This window comes from Mus pahari, chromosome 16 (genome assembly GCF_900095145.1).
Source record: "Mus pahari chromosome 16, PAHARI_EIJ_v1.1, whole genome shotgun sequence".
Classification (NCBI taxonomy): Eukaryota; Metazoa; Chordata; class Mammalia; order Rodentia; family Muridae; genus Mus; species Mus pahari.
The window spans coordinates 53,278,973-53,305,079 of record NC_034605.1 but is presented as its reverse complement, the minus strand read 5'-3'; the positions used below and the strand labels follow the sequence as shown (position 1 = coordinate 53,305,079).

The window sequence follows — 26,107 nt, the reverse complement described above, 5'->3', positions numbered from 1 at the left end:
CAAAGGTTTGTGTTTTATAAAGCTATTCTAATAGAGTTTGGCCAGAACACTGAGAGAAGGAAAAAGGTACCAGTGAGGAGGGAGAGACAGCTGCACCTGAGAGCAGGATATAGGCTTCTCTGGGAAAGTTTCCTGATGTTTTTTGTCTGTATCACACTTGGATTATCCCTGTTTACCAAGCATGGGCATTTATATTGTGTGCAGTTGGGGGCTTTTATGAATATTATTCATCCTTCTATAATTGTTTTTTTTCAAAGATTTAAATACTTACATGTTTCCACACTTATTTATACCCACTGAGTATCTACAAAGCCTGGGTGTGGTATTTCTATTATAAACAGTCACTCTAGTACTACACAGCTTTAAAGTCATGTGCCATTTTTTTCCCGAAGAGGATATAATGTGTCACAATCTTCAAATGCCTATGGCCTTTTATGTAAGTCCCGCAAATTGATTCAAACACATGTGCTCAGATCGTTAGTCTTTCCCGGGACATTTAATAGAACTATTAATTGGCAAAGCTAGCATGGCAAGAGATGTTAGTGTGCACAGTGCATGAAGAACAGAGCCTGTAAGCCAGGAGGGTACCACCACAGATAAAGGGCCTGTTAGGCACACATGAGGATCTCAGTTTCATTCCCAGACCCCACATAAAAGCTAAGCATGATCCCATAATATGCCTGTAGCTCTTGTGATGCTGGAGTGGATGTAGGAGGGACCCTAGAGGCAGAGTCTGGGTAAAATGCATCTCAGAGTGTCTCTGCTTTGCCCTGTGACCATTCTTAAGGAGGGTTACCAGACACCTCACCTCGGTATTGGTGACAAGAGGATCTAGCTTGTCCTGTTCCTGATCTTACCAGGAAAGCTTCACATTTTTCTTTTTGCCATTGAGTTATGCTACATCTAGGATGTATGTAGCTCTTTCTTATTAAGTTGAGAATTTTTTTTTTCTATTTACTGCTGTAAGTTTCTGGGAAGCACTGTTTTGTTGCATAATTTTCATGAACATATTTAGTTACAACACTTTAAAATTTTCTCTTGATTGCCTTTTTTGACTCTTTAAACTGATGTTTATTACACCGTAACCATCATCACCACCACCACCATCACCACCACCATCGCCATATTGGGAGATTTGTTGGGTACTTCTGTTGTTTCTAATTTCACTATGACCTGAGGACAGACATGATGTGATTTCTATCCTTCTGGTTCCTAGCAGGTGTGTTGTATGGCTTATAATGTAATCTATGTTGGTGACTGTCCCATGAGTGCTTGAGGAGAGTGTGTGTCCTGCCTGCTGTGTTGGATGACTTGGTCTGAAGATTTCAGTTATGTCATGTGGAAGGAAAGCTGGGGCTGCTGATCCTACTTGTTTTCTGTCTGCTGTCTCTCTCCTTTTCTGGTTTGTGGTCTGGAAGACTCCAGCTCAGCCCTGTGCTCCTTTGCTCCTCTTGGTGGTTCTGCTAGCCTCACTTCCTCTGGGTCTCTGTTGAGTGACCCATACATACTACAAAACATAATATAGGAGTGCAGTGACTGTATTGTCATATGCTGCAACCCCAGTTATTTCCCTAGCTGTACTGTCTGCTCTGTGTGAAATCAGCATACTTAGTTCTACCTTTGTTTATTTTTGGTGCCAGAGATCAAACCTGAGGCTCTGTGTTTGTGGGAACCTTCTTTAATGTAACCCTCTGACCTTGATTAGTAGAAGCCAGATGTATCTTTCCGTCCCGCTACTGTTTTTGCATGTGTATATTTGTTCTTGAGTGTGTGTGTGTGTGTGTGTGTGTGTGTGTGTGTGTGTGGCCATCAGTTGACATCAGATCTCTTCCTTGCTCACCCTGTACTTTATCTTCTGAGACATGGTCTCTCACAGACCCCAGAGCTTGCTAATTCAGCTGGTCTATCTGCCATTTATCCTCTTGGGTCTGCTGTCTTGGCCTTCTAATTGCTAGAATCTGCCTGGATCTTTTTGAGGGTTTTGGACATCTGAGTTCTGGTTCTTATCTCCCAGAGATAGCAAACACTTTTTTCTGGGGCTAGCTCCCAGCCCACACATTTACATTACTTTAATTTACTATTGTTGGTCTTGACTGATGATCTACATTACAGTCCCCATCTCATAGTGAATATGGTAGCTAATAATAGAGCTAAATTATATTGTGACCGGCTTACAAACCAATAGTCTAAGTATACTGACTCCCATTTTTGCCACGTCTCTTGTTCCTGTTTGTGTTTTCTATGTTTTTGACCTTTGTAATGTAAAATGAGCATTTTCTATTATTATTATGTTTTGTCTCCTTTTTTAGTATATCATAAGTTATAGTTCTTTTAGTTAGTGCTTGCCTTAAAGTCCCCAGTAAAGAAAAACCAAGTGGGGACTACAAAGGATCATCCACAAGAACAGGCTCCTGCTGCTGCTGCCAGGGAGCATGGCATTTGTAGATGCATAAGATGGGAGCTGGCTAAAGGTGTCAACTGAACATCCCCAGATAGCTACTGGCCCCTTCCTCAAAATGCCAGGCCTTTCCCTCAAACCACTCACACAAGAAGTCCCTGGCTAGCTGAGGACTGGATTGATCTTGCCACCCATGTCTTTAGGGGAACAGAGAAGGCTTCCTAAGAAGTAGGCTAATTCTAGAAACTGGGTAATGGTCCTTAGGGCTGAAGGCTGGAAAGCGGCTCTCTAGCCAAAGGTTTTTGAGGACACAGGTGGTAATAGCATGCTCTAAGTAGTCCCTGTAACCAGACAGGCTTTGTGAGAGGACGAGGGTAGGATCCCAGGAGCTGGAGCTGTTAGTGTGCACTCTCCCTAGATCAGTAAGTAAATTTAGAGCACCTCAGAGCACAGCATGTCCAGGTCTTCCCCTCAACATCTTCTCACTCCATGTAACAGCACAGGCATCAGAATAAAAAGTAGCAGCTCTGACACCATTTTCAATGAAGCTACCTTTATTTCCATAACTTAAAAACTTCTAAAGTGATCTCACCCTCCTAACCCCTTCCCCACCCCTCATCCCTGTGTTTATTTCCCAGTGCCTCTAACCTTCTAGATCCACCCTTAGCAGCCGCTGGATCAGTCCTGATTGAGCAAGAGCTGTTGTTGTTTTTTTCCCCTCACTCTGGGGTTTTAGGTTTCGAGGCAGGGTGAAATCTCTGCCCACTTTAAGGGGATATCACCCAGGAGGCTCAATGCCTCTTCTTCCGCTTCCTCTTATGGGTACCTAGTGGCTCATGCTTCCTCTTCTGAGGCTGTGAGAGGTGAGCCAACTCCAGAGCTGAGAGTGGCCCTTCAGACACCCCATGACCAGGGCCTAAGTTAGGCCTCTTAGCCATTGGAACCAAGCTTCCAAAGAGAGCTCGCTTCTTTGACTTGGCAATGGGACACGGATCAGTGCTAAGGCCCCTTAACTTTGGGCACGGTCTGGGGATACTCTCAGAGTCGGAGAGATCTGCGTAGGGGCACACTTGGTGAGGTACTCTCCAGGGCACCAGCCTGTACTGGGAGGCCAGGAGGAAGGACAGGCTGTGGAGCTCCTCCTTGTCCTCAGTGGTTCTGGCCAGTGACCTGTGGAGGTCCTCAACAGCAGAAGCTACTCTGAAGCTCCTTGCACATCTGGATCCTGGGCTCTGGTTATATGTTCCTCTGCCACAGGGAATACCAGTGTATTCGACGTCTACCAGTGAGGGTGAACTTTGATTACTTGGGAGGACCGTAGCAGGCTTAGGCCCCCATATTTCTGCACTGGTGACTCCAAGACACTGCTGGTCTAAGGAAGCCATTTGTGAGGAACCAGTCTGTGCACTGGCTCCTCTTTGGACACCATGCTCATCTCTCTCTGCATCTTGGCAGTCAGACGGTACAGAAGTACTGGCGGGTATCTGAGGGGCACCAGGATTTGTGGGTGCTCTCTCGACTCCTTTCTTCTTCAAAGACAGGCAGGGCTTCTCCAGCAGCTGCAGAAGGAAATAGGTACATAAGACCCAGCACAAGCTGGAAGGACCAGAGGAGGCAATGCATTTGGGTGGAGTTAGCCAAAGGAATAGTCAACTATCTAAGTGTCAGAGACAGGCTATGGAGGCTGACATGCTTGGTTCCTTGCAGCTGTGTACCTCGCTCTGTCATGTCTATACCTGCATCCCCTTCTGGGTGAAGCCCAAGGCAGGATGTCTTGGTGAATCAAGGTCACATGGGTCTTATGAGCGTGGTCTTCTCCCTGTTCACCTGGTGTCCCTCAGTGTCCCACTTCATTTGGGGATCCTTCCTTCCCTGTCTAGTTGACCTAATGTCTCTCTGTATCTTGTGTATATGGTGTCTGCTTGCCTCTTCTCTACCTATTGCCCCTTCCCCACTGTCTCTGGCATTCACCTTCCCTGTCTACCTGGTCAACAATGAGTTCTTCCTCATGCTCCAGCTCCTTGGCGAGAGCCAGTATGTCCATTTCTGGTTTGGTAGATAGGATTTCTGCCACAAACTGGGGGTTGATTATGGCCTCCACCTGTAAACAGAAGCAAAAGGACCTGAGTGCCAGGGGCAGGGAACCCCCCAAGCCAAGGGGACCTCAATCTTGTCCTATGTTGGTGACAACTCATGATGGCAACCAACATTCACATACACGTGCACACATATATGCACACACACACACATCCATACATTACATGCACACATGCATACATGGGCACACATATACACACACATGCACACCCACATATGTGTGCACACACACATACACAGACACATACACACACATGCACACACACATGCACACACACACATACACATGCACATACAGGCACACACGCATATACAGATACATACATACATATACATGTACATGCACACATATACACACAGACTCGGACACACACACATGCACGCGCACACACACAAATATGCATACACATGTCCACACACACAAATATGCACACACACACACACATTCACACAGACGTGCCCACACACAGACATATACATACGGACATACACACACATATATGCGCATATACACATATACACATGCACACATATGTGCTCACACACATACACACATATACACATGCACACACACGCACACAGGGGTTGGGGGAGGAAGAGAGGGGGGAGGACTAGAGAGAGAGAGCTCTACAGTTAGGGAAAGCAGGCTCATTAACAAAGGCTAGGATGCCAAACTCAGAATCTGGCCCACACCAGGGCTCCAAATGTAGCTCACTTGCTCAACAAAGTGTTTCTGTGAGCACAGTTCATCAATGTAGCTCAGGAGTCCTGCGTCTGAGTATAAGTCATCTCCTTCCTGCTCTGGTCCACTGTTCTCATCTTCCTCCTTTCCCTTGGCCTCTCCCATGAATGACTCCAGCCAGTCCATGATATCCATGTACTCGTGCACAGCTTCAGGTGGAATTTCCATGGGCATCTCAGTCTTCCATAACTGCTGGGGTCTGAGCTCTGGGAGGTGGGCGGGGCCAGTCTGGTGGACAGTCTTCATGGAAGTGCACTCTAGGAGGTAGGCAAGCATGAGGCGACATGGATGGGGACCACTGCCACCCCAGACAAACCATGCAGGGCATAGAGTTCAGGGGAACTAAAATGGCCTAGGGTGATCCAAAGCAGTTTTCTCTGAAGATCTATGAGAGGGGACATTGCAAGAGGTAATATATCTTGAGCTCCCATGGGAGAACATTTGGAGCCACTAATATTTCAGTGCCCAGATTCTGATCACATGGTATTTGAATCCTTATGGAGGTGACAGCAGAGGAGCAATGATCATGGCCATGTCAATGACTACTCAGTTCAAAACCAAGAGCTGCAAGGTACCCCAGGCTACATAGCAAATAACCCCACCAGAAGGAAGAAGCGTATGTGTGGGATAGAAGTCTACTTTTACTGATTTGGCCTCTGCCTAGAAACCTAAAGGTGTGTGAACCCTACCTGGTTCCTTAGCCACCTCAGGAGCCGGGAGCCTTGGAGGATCTTGCCTTGGTGTGGTTGCAACAACTTGGTACTGGATGCTTCTCATTACCTCTAGCCTTGAATTCTCCATCTCTTCTGCACTCTCAAATTCTGTGAACCTAGGGATGAGGAAGGTCAGGGCCCAGCATGGGAGATTATGATGATGGTAATGTGCACAGGGTCTTGAGATAGTCTGGTACAGTCCCATGAAGTTGCTGATCTTGTGACATAACCACAGCTCTTGGGAACCTTAGGTCCCTTTATACTTTCAGGGAATCAAACAAGTTGGAGGTGTCACAAGCCGGGCTTTCATGCGACTCCTCCTTAAGTCCCATCTTGACCTTGCCTAGAGTCACATAAAAGAGCTAACTGGCAAGATGGCCACAGATATAACTGATGGAGTATATCAGGAATCTTGGACCAGATGCAGAGATGCTGAAGCTGAGACTGGGAAAGCTGGGATGACCTGGGAGACAGGGCCCAGGAGATGTCAGGAGAAAGCAGAAGGGAAGCTGAGCGGTATGGATGCTTCCCATTGAGAGCTGTTTGTTGACTTGTGTGCATGAGGGCAACGGCAGAAAGAGCAGAGACATGTCCTCAGAGTGTCTAAGAGGCATCTTTCTCTTCTGTGTCTTACCCACTGTGATACATTAGGATCAACTGAAGCAACTCTCTTGAGACACAGTGGTCTCTACTGTCAAAAGGTGGTGGCTCAACTGTCAGGTAGCTGGCATTAAGACTTGCTGAGTATGTTGCCTTTGCACATCCCACAGTGCTAGAGGAGACCCTAGGTGCAGGGAAACTGCAGTGGCCTGGGGTGAGCCAGAACAGTTTTCTCTAAAGATCTGTGAGAGGGGATATTGCTGAAGGTGATATGTCTTGAACTCATATGGGAGAACACTTGGAGCCAACAATATTTCAGTGCCCTGGGGCTGGAATGGGCCCACCTCTCCCACCTTGAACCTCAACCGAAAGGCAGGGATAGATACTCAAGACCCATGAGCTGCTGGGACCATGGAGCAGATAAAGCAGCCGTACAGGAGGTGAGAACAGCCCCCTGGACAGCAAGATCACCCTCCTGGCAGGGTGTGGGCGACAAGCTCACCAGACCCAGCTCTAACTGAGCAGAGCCCACCCCCCTACACACCCCTGCCCCAACACATACCCTCTTCCAGATGCCTGACTCACCAGACCCATCCACATCTAAACAGCTACCCATTTACCTTCCTTTAAGACTCCCTGACTCACTTTTCTGCCATCTCAAAGAAGATCATCCGGTCATAGTTGCTTGAACACTGCCATTCCTGCAGACCCCTCCACAGGCCCTCCTCCACATTCATGGTGGGTTTCCTCCGGGCCAGGGACCGAAGCACTGGACTGTAATTCATTAGGACCATTCAATCTAATGATCAGTTTATACTCCAGCCCCAGCAGGCTCAGCCCAGTCATATCTACATCCTTGTACCAATGTAGAGTCTTAGCCTCCAGGAGCCCTTTAACCATGCAGCAAACATCAACATAAAGATGTGTGCCTATTTCTCTGGCTGCCATGTGAATTCTCCATGTTATCACTGTGTAGGGGAGAATGAATGGGGTCTAGGATCCCAACATGGAAGTATGGATGACAGAATAAAAGTAAAATTCATTAGAAATGGGACCTTGAATGATAGCCAGGCATAGGTCATTATGCGTGATTCCCTCGGATGGGAGAGTGCTTTCCAGTGAGACAGCCAGGGACCCTTCACCAGAGCTGTTTCTTCTATGCCCTGCCTGGGTCTCTAATGTCCAGAACCATGAGAATATAGGGTCTGTGGTTTCAATCAGCTAGTCTACCTGGTGGTGTAGCTGAGCTGGCTGGCAAAATGCCCAGAAAGATCTGGAACCTAAGGTTAACTGGGTCAATGGTGCAAATGCCTGCTGAGGATCGAAATGGATCAAGGACCCCAAAGATCTCCCCAGAACAGGTCCAGTGCCTTTCTGACCTAAGGGATATTCCCCAGAATAATGAGGTAGGGGACACATGGACATGTCTTACTGAAGTCTGGCATTTTTCCCCACCCCCCAATTGTGATGTGCTGTTGGCCCTAAACACTCCTGTTCACACTATAAGATAAAAAAAAAATTAAGGAGAAGAATTACCAAATGGATTCAAAGGCCTATGTCCAATCCCTAGCTCCCAGGACTGCAGGACCTCAGATATGACATAGCTGTTCTTCAGTGTGTGGCTTTCTCAAGTGGACCCATCAACTTCAGCACATTCCTTGTCTACCTCACCCTCATGGTGCTGGGGCCCCAGGAAGACCTTCCAGCCACAGGTGGCACTCACATGAGGAAGCAGGAGAAAGCTGCCACATCAGGGGTCTGAGGCAGGTGCCTCTGGACCAGTGTCTTGATATGTTGCCAGCGCCGGAAATTCCCATAGACACTATCTGGTTTGGACAAGTAGTTTTCTGGGGAGTTGGCTTGGGTGTTGGCGGGGCCACTCTCTCCATATGCTCCTTTGGGAGGTGGTGCGGAGTTCACTGGAGACCTGACAGGAACCAGCTGGACAACTTGCTGTGTGGTGGGAGGGCGAGGACCCAGGACCCATGTTCCTTCTTGGGACTGGACCGCCGAAGCAATTCGGGCATTTATGAAGTTGTTTGCAGCAGGTGTTGTCATGAACCCCATACCCACACCTTGGGTCCCAGGGACGTTACAATTGAGAGGCACCTGAGTGAGAACAATGTTGGAATTGTGCACAGGCTGGACAGGGCGGCCTAGAGTTCCGAGCTGTACAATGTTCAGAGGAACAGCGGCTGTCAGGGTAGTGCTTCCATCTTCTGCCACCAAAGGCATCCCAGGCAAGGCAGATAGGACTAAAGGATTCCTGGGAGAGATGCCCGCAGTCACGAGGGGTGCTGGGGGCTCCCAAAATAACTGGGGTGCTGGCTGAGGGGCAGGTGGGAGAACAGGCAAGGTTGCAAATGTAGGCAGGGAGGCACCAGGGTTGATAGTCATGTTCTGTCCCAGTGAAGATGCTGTGAAGATAAAGGAGAGAGCGCATGGAAGATCGAAAGTGTACCGGAGCATGACTCTCTGATCCTAGTAGTCAGTGGAAACTCGGGGAGAGGAGACTATACAGTTTGCAGAGGTCCCTGAGTCAATTCTCTGCTGAGTTCAACTGGCTGGGCATCGTCTCAGCAGGGATCTTCCTCCCTATTCATCAAGATTCCGGGGATCACTGGGCTGTCTGAGGAGAAGAACCCTCAGCTTCCTCCTCTGAGAGGCTCTTTCAGGAATTCTTGGCAGAAAACTCAAGGGTGTTCTAGTTCTCTTCCCACAAATGGAACAGATCCGTTTGTCTCTCCCTGGACCACTGTCTGAGTGCTGGTGCTCACCGGAGGCAAAGGCACGCACCGTCACGGAGGCCCAGTTTCTGGAGGTGCCTCTGTGTAGGCAGCAGGTTTCAAATATGTTGACCTCGGCCCCTTCTGAGTGTTCCTTTCATGCCCCCAAAGCTCCCTCCCTTTCTAGTCCAGCGCAACAATCCGAAAGCAACACCGAGCCTGTGCCCCGGAATCCCAGAGGGAACCCCGTAGCACGCCCTACCCATGCTGCTGCTCCCGCTCCTAACACCTCCCGCAGGAAAGAGCAAAAGGATAGGCTCAGCAGCCCCACACTGCCTGATGATCACTGGTCCCCACCATGGTTGGGAGCTGTTCCCACAGCACTGGTGTGCAAGCTACCCACCCAGTTGCTGGATACCCTGTCTTTGCAAGCCCTGTAGTAGCTGTGGGAGTCTGTAACGGAATGGTGAATGGAGGAGTGGTCCGGAGGTTTCTGGGGATTATCATAGCTTCTGGCATTGTCACAATTTGGCCGTGAAATCTTGTGAACTCTCATCAATATATAAGAATGATTGAGGGGATACAGTCATGAGCCAGATGCCAAGTGGGGTGCAGTTATCTTAAGATGTTGCTGTTCAGCGGGAACTCACAAGGACCACATCAAAGAGAGCGAAGTCCAAAGAGTCTGTACATGATGGCGGGGACACACGTTCTAGATCTGCTTAACAGTAGTAGTAGAACGTGTTCCCAGACAAATGGCTCTCTCTAAAGCCTCTGGCAAAGGAAACCAGCCACCTCAGAACCCACTGAAACCAACAGCACTCCGCACCCCGTTCGCTTGTCAAAGCAGCATCAGGGAAGAGAGGCTTCCTGCCACAGTTAAATGATGGGCTAAGGAGACTGCAGAGAGAGCGCCAAGTTAACACCTCTTAATTGATATTTTTAAACGTAGTCTACAAAATCGGAACAAACACCCACGTCTTTCTTAGTTGACTCCCTCTAAACTGTTCTGCCTCTGTAGAATCAAAGACATCAACCACCCGGTAAAGGAGACGCCTTCCCTGAGTGGGAAGGTGGAACTCTGGACTGCCAGTTGATGGAGTAATCTCCGCTTCTACAGAGAGGACCCCACTGAGCTCTTTCCCACCTAGCCATTTGTCTGAACTGTCCTCCTAAGGTCTAGGATGGCCTAGTTAAATTCCTGGGATCCATAATTTCATTGAGCAAGTTCCAGTAGCTGGGGGAAGTGACTCAGAGATCAGCTGTTGCCTAAGATCCTTCTCTGGACCATACCTATGAACTGTGCTCAGGAGACCTGCCTCCCATACCGGAAGATCTAGTCCAAGTTGTTTCTTCCGATGCAGTGTATTTCCTATGGCAACTCAGTTGCACTGTGGGCTCTGTTCAACAGCTTCTACAAGTGGGATATCCTTGTAGAAGTTCAGAGCTCTCCCCCCACACTCCTTAGTCCAGTCAGTCATTGCTAGTATCAAATTTAAATAGCCTTTGTCAGGGTGTCAAGCCCCATACCCTGACACTCCAGACTTACCTTCCGAAGCTATTCCTATAGGTTTGGACAGTAACCATGCCTGTCTGTTTGGGTCCATGGTGAGAAAATTCAGGTAAATCACACCCAAGAGTCACCAATCTATGGCAGATGCTCAAAAGAGCCAGCCACAGCTGAGAAAAAAGTTTGAAAGTAAACAGCTCCAGAATGTGGCAAATAACATTCTAGAGTGGGGGAGGGGCAGGAAGTAAAACAGGACTGGTGGAACATTCCAAGAGGGGTTGCAGCAGGTGCATAAGAACTTGGGGTCAGTTCAAATGATGCACCCTGGTTGGATGTGATTGTGGATGTGATGTTTGCCTCTAGATAAAATTTAATTTCTTTTCTCATATTCACAGAACCCTGGGCTTCACAACTCTTCCCTCATTCCTTCTTCAGTAGACCTTGTTCAATTCCCTTCATCCTGAGTCCTCCATCCCTTCAACAGAGAGTAGGCTCTGGAACAATTTTTATAATGTTTATACTTACTCTGAACAAATTACAACATATATTCAAAGATGGAGGAGTACAGTGTATTTGAAAATATGATGTTGGGAGGCTCTTCTTGCTTTGTGTTTATCATTCTCTACAGAGCAGTCTTTCTGTGTCCAACCACTGCAGTGCTAGGATGTCTGTACCCTGCCCATGATAGTCTGTTATCCCTTTTTGCTAGCGGCCCCAGCCCCTGAGGGCATCACTCAGTATGTAGCCTACAGGACTCAAAGCTGAAATCACTTCTCTTTGGATCAATAGTACTGAGTCCTTTTATTGCAAGCAGATTTTTGACAACAGAATTAAAAATCTAGTCACTACGACAAAACTAATTTGTAGGCTTTTGTGACAAACTAGTCCTCCTGAGACTGTAAGTGGGAGTAGCATTAAATGTAAGAGACAGGAAACAGAAATATATCCTCCCACTCCAAGATGAAGAGGCTTGGCATTCCTGGGACCCTGACTTTCCAAGCATCCAAACCCATTGCCTGTGTACATTTGACAAAGCCAGAATTCCATTTACCATTGCCCAATACTGACTCCTGTGGACATGCACCCACCTTTCTCCTAGCTCCAATACGATACTGGATTCATCAACCAGAGGCTTCCGTCTTCCTGTTTTGTTTTGTTTTGTTCTTTTTTTTTTTTTTTTTTTTTTTTTTTTTTTTTTTTTTTTTTTATATGCTGGTGTCCTTCAAATCATGTTTCCTGTTTCCTGGTTGCAGGAAACGACTATCTCTGACCTAATAGAAATTACCTTACAATTGTTCATGTTAAGATGCTAAAGCAAAAGACATTCTCAACAAATTATATTTGCATTTGCGCAGACTGGAAATGCTGTCACGATGCATGTTGGACGGAGGGCCCAGGGTAAAAGACTCAAATGTTTTACAGATGCAGTGAGTTGTTCAAATTTTGCACACTGGGAATCTTTGAGACTTATCTGATGCAAAGACACCAGCTGCAAGTTTTTAGTAGCATGAAATATTCAATACTCTATCATAAAGAGAACGTTGCATTAGATGATTTTGCTCCATTATAGGATAATACCTGTCCTGGGCAAGTGTAAGGTGGCTCATGCTAGGTACAGTCCTTGGAAATTTGGCAAATTAAATAAATATGTAATTTGTATTTGATTTATGATATTTTCTGATGATGCAGAGGAGCGGGGGCCCTTCTGTGTGTGTTGGGGAGGAATTTGGTTGTAGCACCCCTTTAAACAAAGCTTGTTCATATTTTAACATTGTGTGTCATTTGGTCAGTACAGAGCTCTCATTTTGCTTGTGACAAGAGGGTTGCCAGGAAATGGTCCAGTGGGGATGCAAACCAAGAATCCTGGAAGCTGCCCCAGAAGCTGCTGCCTGCAAGCCTCAGATCCCTGGAAGGAGTCAATAGAGTCCCTGCTGTTGCAGAGGTTTGGGAAAGTAAGAGAGGTTTAGAGAGACCCAGACTTTTCAAGTCTCAATTAAAAGTATTATGTCAAATTTTACAGGAAATGTTTGTGAACCGACATTTATTGGCAGGGCTCTCCTTGTGAAGTAGGAGATCTGAACACAGTGGATGTTGTAGGAGGGACCCTAGAGGCAGAGTCTGGGTAAAACACATCTCAGAGTGTCTCCTGGGTCTGAATTTCACCCCCTTTCCCCCTCTCCCCCTTTCCCGAGAACTGTTCCTTAATGAAGCTTTCAGAAAGTATGGGAGGGGACCTGCTGTTCTTTAGAAGGTGCAAAGGAGACAAATGCCATCCAAAATGAGGATGTTAGGTGCATGGGTAGAGGGTTTGTAATCCCTGGTTTTAAGGAGGGTCGGCCAGCACAGGTTCAGTGAGGAGGCAGGGCGGGGGGAGGGGGCGGCAGCGATGCCCCACGTGGTGCATTCTTTCCTCTGCTGCAAAGCTCTATGCTTCACCTGAGAGCTCCTCTCTGTGCATGCTATTGGAGTTCTAGCGCGAGCTCCTTGCCTCCCCTGGTTCTCTGCATCCGTCCGTTGTGCACCCGCTCGGCTCAGACAGATAAATAAACAACTGGTCTCGAGCGTGCTAGCGTGAGCACGGAGGATGCTGGAGCGAGCACGCCTCTTAACGTTTGGTGAATATGGCGGCGTCCAGAGTCCGTTACAGGAAAGAGGTAATGGAAACTCGGGCCTGACTTCCTGAGCACGCCATCGCCACTGTAGCTGCCCTTGGCTGTTAGTTCCTGTGTATTGCAGGCAGTGTGGCCCCGGGTGACTTGAGTGTCCTCCCGAAGCCAGCCTGAAGCTGGAATTGGCAAGTGCTCATACCAGGCTCTCTTTCCATCATTCCATAGGATGCCTGGCTTTTGATGTGTGTGTTGGGGGGTAGATGGGCGAAGTTAATAAATGAGGTGTGAACTTTGAAAGTGTGCTCTTCTCTGTCGCCTACCCTCTCAGGAAGCTTGCTAAGTGTTAGAAAGGATTAAATAAATTTCTCATGCTGAAAATGGGTGAACTTTTGACAGTCATACTCTCTGCACTTAGAAAACTCGTCCATGGAAGCAGAAGTATCAACCAGCCTCCATGTTGTAACGCCATTGATTGCCCTTGATGTTAGTGACTTTTTTCACAACAGAATGACTGGTCTCTTAAATTCAGTCTTGGATCTAGTCAGGACCCTTTGGACTTTGAGTGGCAATGATCAAGAAAAGCATTATATGAAAAGCAGATGGGTAAAAGAAATTTATAACAGACTATTTTATTATTAAATTGTATTAGTTATGTGACTGTGTGTGTGTAGAAGGTTGAGACTATGTGAAGGTAAAAAAGTGTGTCTTCAGTTTGGAAGACATGAGAATTGTGGGGTGATTATTCTCATGTATGAATGTGGTAGTACGCTCGGGTTTCATGGACACTCAAGAGTATGTATTGCCTGTATAATTTTATGACATACATTTAGAATAATGTATGGGTTTGTGGTTTTGGATTATGAGTGGGGAGAATCTAATGTGTGTATTAAAGTGTAGGTGATGCAGTTTAGATAGTTAGACTTAAGATTTTTTTTTTTGATAGTGTGTAGTGTTTATTGTATTTAGACAATGTGAGTACATGCTTATAACCTTGGACTTGGGGGTAGGTATTTGTAATTTGGGTTTGGGAATACCTTATCTTTTTTTCCCCCTTGAAAGTAGGAATATTTTTGTTTATCGTGGATTTTGGAAGAAATCTATTTGGGCAAGAAATAATTGCATATGGACAATGTCAGTGAATCCTGTACATATTTCTGTGGCAACACAAAAGGGAGAATATTGTTGGAAAATGCAAGGTTATTTGTATATTTGGAATGTCATGGACAGCTACAGGATTTATCTCCTGTGTTTTATCATGTGAAGGCAGGTTGTGACCAGTTGGGGTTGGTAGAATGGATATGTGCATCTGTAGTGTCAGGTTCGTGTGATTCTATATTTGGAAGTTGGAGGAGTGATTTCTTTGTGGATTTTCTAAGTGTGTCATCTCATGCTGCAGGGGACAAGACTGTACAGTTGTAGGCAGATGTTTGAACATGTGAAGTGTTGTATAAATGTTTGATGCTGGTGAGTAGTTATATAGGTATAGAGTTTGTATTTTCTAGTATGGCTTGTGGGCATTTATGATTCTTTATAGGACCAGATTTTTGTGAGGGGAATAGTTAGGTAGCTGTGTTTACTAAAGGGCCATGGCACTTTGAATGAATGTCTTATGATGCTTCTTATATATGGTAAATAGAATACTTAGTATAATAGAGTAAGTAAGCAAACACGTGTATATTGGATGAATAGGTGAGATTGTACATTTGCACAGGCAAGTGTGTGTTAACTATTGATTGCATTAGGGTTTATAATATGGTTATGTGTTAGTACTGATGATGTAGGAAATGGTTTCTAACAACTAGAGCTGATTCTGGGCCAACAGGTGGTTTGTGTTTGTAATTTAAATGTTAAGTTTTACATATATATATATGTAAAACTTTTCCATTGCTGTTTTAAAACATCATGACCAAGGCAGCTTGCACAAGAAAGAGTTTATTTGGGCTTACAGTTCTGGGAAGATGAGAGACCATCCTGGAGGCAAAGCACAGTGGGTGTGGCAGCAGCAGGAACAGGAAGCTGAGCAGTCACATCTTGAGCCACAAGCACAATCCATAGAGACTGAACTAGAAATGGCATATAATATCTAAACTCTTAATGTCCACCACCTCCAGTGACACACTCTCTGCGATGAGGCTGAACCTCCTGACCTCCCCAAGCAACACCCACCAATTGAGGACCAAGTGTTCAAACATCTAAGCCTGTGGGAAACATTTGCATTCATACCACAGTGTATACACATGCCTTAGGTTTGGCTGACGGTGGTGTGTTTTCAGTGTGCATGGGTATGTTTGGGGCTTGAGCTCAGAAGTTTGTGCTTTACAGATACAGAATATTTACTAATATGTTATGCTTGTATATATTCAGGCATATATACAATAATTTTGTGTCTATGTGTATGAGAGTTGTATGTATTGTTGTATGTATTTATTCACAGTATGTAGTTACTGTGCAGAATTTAGCCAATATACAGATTGTGTGTGTGTGTGTGTGTGTGTGTGTGTGTGTGTGTGATTGAGGGTATATAGGAATGGAAGTCAGAATACAACTCTAGGTGTTCGTATTCACCTTCTACATTGTTTGAGTTATATGATCTTTCTGGTGTTTTTCTGCTGACTGGACCTCATTTCCCCATCTCTACCACTCATCTCCACATAGGAGAGCTGGGATCACAGACATGTAACCTGCTGCATATAGGTTTACGGAGTTTCCTTAGGCCCGAACTAAGATCATCACAGTTGTATAGCAAGAGCTATACCCATGGAACTGTCTCTCCAGCTCATGTTTAAGGTTTTCTTCATATCCAGAGGAACGATTACACACTGTTCAAATCCTTCTGTAGGTAGGGCATAGAGGAAAGAATTTAGGTCATGCTAAGTGTGCTATTAAGGTGGTATGCCAACCAAACATGGCATAGTTAAAGCTGCAATCAAGATCAAGGGTAGTGTGCTTGCTAAACAGATTGGTGCATTGGAAAATGCCCTTTGCTTTGCCCTGGGTAGAAAATGCCTTGAAAGAATCCCAGGGATCAGCAACACCCTTCGCATTAGAGGTTCGGAAGCTTGTGTTTGGATGAGAGCCCTCACTTCTCCTTCCCAGGGCCACACAGTGACTTGTTTCTCAGGAATTGATTACTCCAACCTCAGCTCCTGTGGTACTTGGAGGCTCAGTAGTAATGGATGGAACTTGTCTAGCTCCTGTTCATACTGGCATCAGAGCTCATGGTGCTGGTGAATTACAGAAGAGCAGCTTGGCTTGCTCCAGAGGACTCAGTGAGCAGAGAAGATGGGTGGGGGAAGGGAAGCTTACCTGTGTGGTTCTGGGTCTACAGGTTTGCTGAAGGTGGGCAGGGAAGTAAGAGGAGAATCTTTTGTCAAGCAGCTGTTCTCTTAAGCTTCTGCCCTCATTCCTAGGGGATTCTTCTCTCTCTCTCTCTCTTTTTAAGCCCCCATTGTCTGTATTAGAGGCTGGTCTTTGCAGACCATCCAATCCGTTAAATATCATAGAGACTGATTAAATATCATAGAATGAAAAAAAAATCAAAGAATATGATACTATGTTGAATTCCTTATATTCATTTGCATGTATGGTTTTAAAGGTAAAATGGGTGCACAATTTATTTGGGGAGAAGTCAAAATGTGGGAGGATGGCTCAGTCATGAAAATGCAATATGGTTGTTTGAATAAGAATGCCCCCCCCAATTGGTTCACATGTTTTAATGTATAGTCACCAGACAGTGGCACTATTGAAAGGCATAGGCATAATACTTTTGTGTGTTATGTAAAGGTTATCCTTGTGTTATTCAAATGCTGATTTCTCTGCTATCTGGACAAGGCATTGTAAAGCTTATTCCAAATATCTCTTGTTTCAAGTTTGTGTAACCGATGCTTACCATTTATTCTCTACCTTGTCAATAAAAGTTGATCAGCTAATGGCTGGGCAGAAGAGAGAATAGGGTGGGACTTCTGCCAGCTAGGGGAGGGAGGGAGGAAGTGTGTGTATTTTTGTGTGTGTGTGTGTGTGTGTGTGTGAGAGAGAGAGAGAGAGAGAGAGAGAGAGAGAGGAGGAGGACGAGGAAGAGAAGGAGGAGGACGAGGAAGAGGAGGAGGAGGAGGGGGAAATCAGCCACAAGGGGGTTGAGAGGAGCCATTATGGGAAAATACAGCTGAAGGCCAGAGAGGCAGACCAATACTAAAATATAATTATCTTGGACATTTTGGCTTGGGGGCACTGCCAGATTAGTTTAGAGGATTGAAATAGATCAATGATTGCCTAGGTATTGTGAGATAAAGCTTGATTAAATAATCACCATCTCTTCATGTTGTTATTGAAGAGATTCGATAGTATAAAGAAACAACCAGTTGTATTAATTTACTACACATATTTATATTAAAATTATCTGGAGGAAGTGTTCCACTGGGAGTGGTCCATGCAGAGCCTGGCATCTAGCTCTCTGCCTATGGATCAGGATGTAGATCTCCACAACTGTTTCAGCAACTCCCTGCATGCCATCACGCTCCCTGCCATCCTCCCTGCCCCGTTGATTGATAATGGGCTAAATCTCTGAAACTGTAAGCAAGCCTAAGCCTACAATTACATTTTTATTTTTATGAGTTGCCTTGGTCATGATGTCTCTTCCCAGCAAGAGAATAGTGACTAGGACACATGGGGACCGGAGCTCAGATGCTCAGTTCTCCCATAAAAAGTTGTGTATGATGGCATGCACTTACAATCACAGTACTGAAGACCCTGTGGAGACAGGATGATCTCTGGAGCTCACTGGATAGCCGGCCTAGCCAACTCAGTGAGCTCCAGGGTCAGTGAGACCCTCCCTTAAAAATAAGAAGTGGTATGGGATAATACACAATGGCCTCTGCACATGAGCAGTGTGGACACACACATGCACACTCACATGCTCCCACAACACTCCCAACACACAGAAAGACTGGGCCCCCAACGCCTTCCCCTGCTGTTGTATGTTACCTAGAATTGAAATGTCTCATCAAGGCTGTCTTGGGTGTAGACCTTTTATCACATGCTGTTCCTGTCCTCCATGTCCAAATGCTGTCTGTAACTGATGCCAAGTGCTGAGGCGGCTGACAGATGGCAGGGTAGCTTTAAAGCTATCTATGTTATTAGGGAGGGGTGGAGTTTACATATGTGCTTGTTCTTTGATTGTATGGATATTTAGTGTTTTGGGGGGTTGCATGTGTGTTTCGGGATGAAGTAAGGATGTGTGATGTCTATGTTGAATGCTAGTCACATAGCCATGTGTGAATTCATAGCTCCTATGCAATTTGTGCACATCTGAGGACACTGGAGTGTCCCGTGCATCTTGCCAGCAATGACAAGACAAAGTATTTACTAGACTAGAATTTACATCAAAAGTTTTAATAAAGAATCCATACCATGGGCAGAAGCAAACTGGGCAAAGCACATCCAGGAGAGAGAATAGGCCCTTTTTTGACAGTTAGGATTCAGGGTGGTTTAGTTTTGACTTTGGAGTTGATGTGACATTACTCAGGTGCTCAGATTCTGCATCCTCCACATTTCATTCTATGGCCTTGAGGTTGGGAGAGAGTGGGATGTAAAAGTATTTAATATTCTCTCTATATTAATTAGTGCTGGAAATTAAGAATACAGCAGCAGTTACCCCTTGACTAGCTAGTTTTCCCCCATCCCCCAAAACACACAGAAACCTTTTAATATTTCAAAGCTTAGGCCTTACCTGGGCAGACTCTTAACTAGCTCAACCCGACCACTTAGCCCCATCCTGCATGTGGCTAGCTCTATCTTCCAGGCCTGTAGTCATGTCTATCTCCCTTCATGTCTCCTCTCAAAAGTCCTTCCTCTTCTTTCTAGAGTTCCTTTTTCCCTCTCAGGAAGTCCCACCTATTTCTCTAATCACAACTTAGAGAGATAGCCAATCACAGGCTTTAGCTTTTATTCCCCAGTTAAACTGGGGAGCAAGGTTTGCACAAACAAAAGCTGGTGTACTTGAAAATTCTCTTGTCTTGGGGCAACCGGAGCTTGGGTTACAGAATTTCGAACTTGAATACATAGCAGCAACAGACTGACCCCAGCAGGAGGGAACCTTGTAATGAGCTTTCATCTACCACTGCAGGTAAGGCCAAGTGTTCTGCACAGATTTGCTGGAGAGGGGAAGGTAAGTTGGGATCTGGCAGTAAGGTGGAGAGATTTAAAGTTTGAAAAGAGAGGGCTTGGGTGCTAGTAGCTCAGTCAGTAAAGTGTTCACTGCACAAGTGTGGGGATCTGAGTTTCATCCCTGGCACTGGAAAGCCACATGAGGTGACACAGACTTAAAACCCCAGATCTGGGGAGGTGGAAGCTCCTGGCTCCTCTTGGTCCATGTCACAATTTCATGATGTTGTTTGTACTTCTGGAAAGTCGTAAAAGCTGGGACACAGACGCTTCTGACCACTTGTCCTTTTCCGTGTAGATGAAGCTAGAGGAAGATTTTAAAGTGAAATTGTCAGTTATTGACCATATCACTAGCATTATAAATGGATTTAAAAATGAGTTTTGTGTGTGCGTGCATGTGTGTGTGTGTGTATAAAGGCAAAGGTTGTTTTTAAATGCCTTCCTCTATTGCTCTTGATCTCTTTTCGAGATAGGTTCTCTCATTCTGCCTGGAACTTGCCAATCTGATGATTTGCTGTCCAACATCTCTACATGAACCTCCTGTTTCTGGAGGCCTCAAGGGTACTGGGATTATAGGTACCTGCTGCTGCACATGGGTACTGGGAGGGCACAAACTTGTTCCTTGCGTTTGCACAGAAAGCACTTTACTCACTGAACCATGTCCCTGTCCTCCTCTCTAACATTTAACTATGGGTAGTGACATGGCCTGCATAGGTCAAGTAACGTTTGTCTCACAATGTTATCTAACTTGCTCATGCAGCTCTCAGCAAATAGGCCAGATTCTCCCCCAAATCATGATCCTCCTGCCTCAATGACGACTCTGAAAAAAAGAAAGATTACTTTTCTGTGTCAAATTTCCATCTTTGAGGGTTCTGGGGCAGGAGGGAGGGGCAGGTCCTGTAGGACTCCCAGTAGTGACAGTGAGAAGACGGACTTGAATTCCCAGGCTGAGGTGGGGAAACTGCTATTTTCTTTCCTTGTTCAAAATGTGACTAGAGTTCAACCACCTGAAACCAGCATCTCCACCTTCTTATTTAAAATCTAGTTCATAAGGCAAGGAGGAGCCATTAGAAAGAGTACCCTGCGACAACAAACAAGAGCCATTTTGCTCCCCCAAACTTTCCCTCAAAGCCCCAGTTCTTCACCTTGCATTCCATTAAATAATCAACAACAGATCTCCGTTCTGGACATCTTTCTGACCTTCACATTTACCATGTTGCCTTAGTCAGGGTTTGTGGGAAGCGGGTGTGGCCGTGGCTGCGGCCTTGCCACCCTGGTTCACTGCCAAGCCCGGTGATTCCCTGCTTGATTACCAAAAGCCTGATTATGCGCACCTGAGTGATTACGCACTGCCCGCCTGACGTATAGCGTCATACAGCATGATATTGAGTCACTGGCCTATCAACACCCACCCTGCCTGCGTGCATGGCTCGCGTATAGAGCATGCTGAATGCTGATTGGATGATGGGTGATGAGAGATGAGTGCAGAGGGTGGAAGGGGATAAATTGGGCGATCCCAGAATAAAGTAGGAGAAGCTGAGAAGCAGAGGGGAGAAGCTGAACTGCTGTAGAGAGCTGGGGTGAGCTGTGGAGAGAATAAAGGAAGCTACAGCGGGAAGCTGTGGAAGCTGCTCAAACCCTGCCTTGCCGTAAGTGTCATCTTTGCCCCACCTCTGCGGGATGGAGGGTAGGGTTTGTGGCAAGGGATTCTATTCCTACACAAACATCATGACCAAGAAGCAAGTTGGGGAGGAAAGGGTTTATTCAGCTTACACTTCCACATTGCTGTTCATCACCAAAGGAAGTCAGGACTGGAAGTCAAGCAGGTCAGAAAGCAGGAGCTGATGCAGAGGCCATGGAGGGTTGTCACTTACTGGCTTGCTTCCCCTGGCTTGCTCAGCTTGTTTTCTTATAGAACCCAGGACTACCAGCCTAGGTATGGCACCACCCACAATGGGCCCTCCTCCCTTGATCACTAATTGAGAAAATGCCTTACAGCTGGATCTCATGGAGGCCTTTCCTCAAGGGAGGCTCCTTTCTCTGTGATAACTCGAGCTTGTGTCAAGTTGACACACACAACCAGCCAGTACAAGTATGAACATTGTTTCCGTCTACACAGCTCCACCCCCTGCCAATCTTCCACTCCAGTCCCATGAATGGGGATGGATCCTGGGGATGAGAAAATGGAAGGTCCACCAGGCAGGATTGTCACAGCAGAATTAGACTCCTGCATCTAGTTAACTGAAACCCCAGGGTCTGCTTCTCTCCACCAAAAATGATCAAGGAAGGCCAGGAAAAAAATGCAGAGAAGAGACACGAGAGGAATTCCAAATGGACACTGCTGTACTTGATCTGCGCATGTATGTGGCTATCCATGTGTGTTCATGTTCATGTGTGTGCCTATATGAGTGCTCATATTCAGGTATGTTGCATATTCCTTTGTAAGCAGGCACGTGTGCACATTCATGTGTATACACGTGGAGATCAGAAGGACACTTTGACTGTTGCCCTTGGGAAAGCTGTCTTCTTTCTTTGTTTCTCACTGACCTGGAACTTAACCACTAGGGGAGGCTGGCCATCCTGCCAGCCCTGGGTCCCTGCCTCTTAATCCTAGCTCCCTACTGTTGGGATCACAAGTATTCACCACCATTCCCAGCATTCTCATTTGGGTTCCAGGGATGGGATGCTGGTCTTCAGACTTACAAGGCAAATGCTTAACTGACTGGCCCATCCCAGCAAGACCACCTGTGATTATTTCTTACAGGCCTAGGTGGTAATGAACTCCTTTGAGTTTTGTTTATCTTGAATGTCTATTACTTCTAAATGACAGTTTTGTTAGATAGAAATTTTTGACAGACTTTTTAAAGCATTTTAATTCTGCCATTGTACTACCTTCTAGATTATAAAACTTTTGTTAAGTAATATGAAGGATCCCTTGTATATAATTTTTATCATCTCTACTGAATAAGCATAGACCTTTAGGCACACAGTTTGTATGTATGTATGTATGTATGTATGTGTGCATGTGTGTATGTATAAATGTACACGTGTGTGTGTGTGTGTGTGCAAATGCTCACACAGCATAAGGTAGTTCCTCATATGGGATAAGGTTTTGTCACTACATCCTCACCAACATTCATTGCCACTTGTTTTTTTATTTATTTGATATTGTCATACATGTATATAATATATTTTGGCCATTTTCAACCTCATAATCCTTTCTCTTCCTTCTTTAACACTCTCCTTGAACCCCTTTTCTCCAGCAAGTCCCGGTAGTGACAATTTTGGAGTTTTGGTTTATTAAAAAAATAGAAATATTATAAGAACATGTTTTTTTAATCCCGTGTGTGGAACATGGTGGCTGCCTCAGATTGCCCACAGCAGCGACTGGGATTGACCAGGTGCTTAGCAGAGATGGGATTTTTCTGGATGCAGATAGTTTTTGCAATTGTGTGAAGTTTGGAATTCTGGGTATTTTCAGAGGGTATATAAATGATAGGCCCCTGAGAGGTATGATGAGTTGTTGGTTGTTGTTGGTCATGGTTTGTTAAGTACTCATGTGCGAAGAAAAAAATAAAAGAAGAAATTAGATATCCTGATGGCCAAGATCAAACTTGCCCCAAAGAACTCGATCCCCTGTCAGCGGGAGGTAGTCTAATGGTAATATCACCCCCTTCCCTTCCCAACCCCTGACTTTATTCAGGCATCTCTTTCCTTTCTATCTGTTTTTCTCTCCTATGTAGTGTTATGGGGTTGGAAGGGTAGAAGAAAAGGGGTAGAGGAAGGTGCCAGAAAGAAGAACCCACAAAGCAGCAAAAGACAGCTCTAAGTGGAGCCTAGATGTGGCGCTAAGCAGCGTGGACACTTGATTTCAAATGCCATAGAGAAAATGACAGGGCTCGGAGGAATTTTTTTTTTTCCAAGATGTTCCAGTTCCAGTGAGCAGAAGAACTCAGCAGCTTTGGCCATGTGGCTCTGGCTTTAGAATCAAGAGTAGAAGATGACTACTGAAACAATTAATGATGTCAGTTAGCTGGAGCTAAGAAATCAGCAGTGATTAAGAAGAGACCAGCATCACCGAGGTGACATCTTCTGGGAAGTGTTTTCTTGAGAGCACAAAGAAGCAATGTTCCAGAGATAGCCAAGGTTGTACCTCATGCTGCAGCTGGACTTGGTACTGTGTCAGAGTCACCCAGGTGGCATGGGTTTTGAAGGCATGAAGGGTCTTGGAGAACAGCTGAGGCTTGACACTGTGAGAGGCCAGGGAAGGCCACTGGTGAAAGTGCAGACTTCGTTGCAGTTGATGGCCTGGGACTGGAGGGGTCATGCAAAGAAATTGAGGCTTGGTATAATATAGGGAGCCTATGATAGGTTATTGGGTAAAGCCTAGTTCCAATGAGAAACCCCATCATGTTAGAGATGCCAGAGCTGTAGGATACCTGATGAGGAAAGCTGCTAAGAGGGAGTTGAACCAGCCTAAGAGAAAGAAGTGTGTTGCAATTAACAAAGCAGAAAGAAGTTGGAGATGTGAAGAGCATTTTGACATCAGATGCCGAGATCAGCCATCCATCAGACATGAAGTTTGGAGTTTAGAGTTTCTCCAGGTGTTTTTTGGTCCAGGATCTCCTTACCATGATGTTATGAAATGGTATGTATAGCCTGTGATTTTGGAGGTATGTGATCAGCTTTTTTATTTTGATTTTATAGGGAATTAGAATTAAGCAATTGGATGAATCTCAGAAGAGACTTTGAACTTTTAAACATTGTTGAGACTGTGATAAACTATGGGGACTTTTGAAGTTTCTTTTTTCTTTTTAAATTGGACTGATTGTTCAGTTAATTTGCTTATATATTGATTGGATGATTTGACTTTTTTTAGTGTGTAGTTTTTGAAGTTCCTTATAAATTCTAGATCAAAATCTCTTCTGTGAAGTTAAAGATGGATAGAAAGACGGGGGGGGGGGAGATATAGGCTTTTTCCCGTAAGCATGAGGCCATGAGTAAGATCCTCAAAATTTGTGTAAAATATAGCTGAATATGGTGGAACATGCTTGTACATGAGAATGCTTGGGACTTGTTAACCAGCCAGCTTAGCCTACTTGGCAAGCTCTAGGCCAGTGAGGAAGCCTGTCTCAAAAAACTGAACGGCTCTGCTGGCTTCCACACATGTATCTTTATAAAAACATGCACACAGACACAGACAGACCAACAAACAGACACACACCACACACACACACACACACAGGACAGTGCAAATTATGGGGATACAAGAAGGAAAAGGAATCCCGTACTCAGCCCCTGGTTGAAGACTCTTGTCAGAATCAGAAGCCCAGTACAGTTAACATTTAGTTACACCCTTCGGTCTTCCCAGATACAAACTGTAATCTTCTGGGAACCTCGACTAAAAGGCTCCTTTACAGCAGAAGAACATATCCTGCTCACCCCCATTGCCACCTCGGTATCCTAGCACCTTCCAGTTTTAGCTACCGTCCAGAGCACCCCTCCCCCAATGACCCAGGTCACTACTCAGATGGAATGTGATCGTCTTTTCTTTCCTACAGCTTCCAGCTTTATCACGTTTCTGGGCCTAGTCCTTGTCCTCTACAGAACCTATATAGCTCTGCCTCTGTATGAAAACAAAGGGCCTCTGTACCCTGACAGGTCTACATGGGTATCCGTGTAGACCCAGCCTTGGTATCGTCCACTGCCAGCCCAACCAGCATTTCAAAAAGATCCTTTCACTATTTTAAATGCTTTTTAAAGTGTTTGTGTGTGGGCTGGGAGAACTTAACAACCCTTTCAGATGTCAGTCATACCCGAGAAAAACGGCATATGTGTTACTGTCAAGACACTTCAGTGTGTCTCTTCTTTGAGAAGCCCACAGCCATGGTCCCTAGCATGTCTTACTTTTCCTTCCAATTGCATGTCTTTCTTTTAACACTCATGCTTAACATCCGTGTTTACAATGTCTTTTAATACCCTATAGTTGGTCATACTAGTTGATACTAAGATTCTGCTCTGTAGTGAAGGGTCTGGCTTTGCCCAAATTGAGGTCTCCAAGAGATTAAAAGAGTCCCCTGGGCTACTTTGGGCTAGTCTTAGAGCTGTGCATCCATCCTTGCTGGTGCTGTTGACTGGCAGATAGAGCCATGAGTTCAACCGATTCAGAAAAATCAGATTTGTATTGATAATTCCAATCCCAATACATATACCTTTGTACTGTCTTCATTCTAGCTCTTTCTGTAACAGAAATATACAATATATATAAAATGCATATTACATGTAAATATTATATATCTATACTTATAAATATATAACATGCAAACATAAATATATGTAGTATGATTATATATATATGATTATGTATATATATACACACACACACACACACACACACACACACACACACACGAGAATGTGTGGGTCTCCCTGCTCTCATTGGCCAATTCAGTCCACAAGGGCAGTCAGTAGGACCAGAGACATTAAATGGGGGTTGAGAAGCCCTGTGATTGACCACACTGGGACTGCTTGTCAGTTGATCAGCTTTACTTTG

General features: G+C 45.3%; 1 protein-coding gene across 1 annotated transcript; it reads right to left on the bottom strand.

Moving 5' to 3' along the window:
* Nucleotides 1-2,938: 2,938 nt before the first annotated feature.
* Nucleotides 2,939-10,977, bottom strand: LOC110334175 (NUT family member 2). The gene is made up of 7 exons (XM_021216040.1): nt 10,826-10,977; nt 8,274-8,967; nt 7,196-7,324; nt 5,927-6,066; nt 5,211-5,494; nt 4,383-4,499; nt 2,939-3,957 (listed from the first exon to the last, which is right to left on the bottom strand). The coding sequence occupies exons 1-7, from the start codon at nt 10,881-10,883 to the stop codon at nt 3,190-3,192; spliced, it is 2,190 nt and encodes a 729-aa protein (XP_021071699.1). The 5' UTR covers nt 10,884-10,977; the 3' UTR covers nt 2,939-3,189.
* Nucleotides 10,978-26,107: the final 15,130 nt, after the last annotated feature.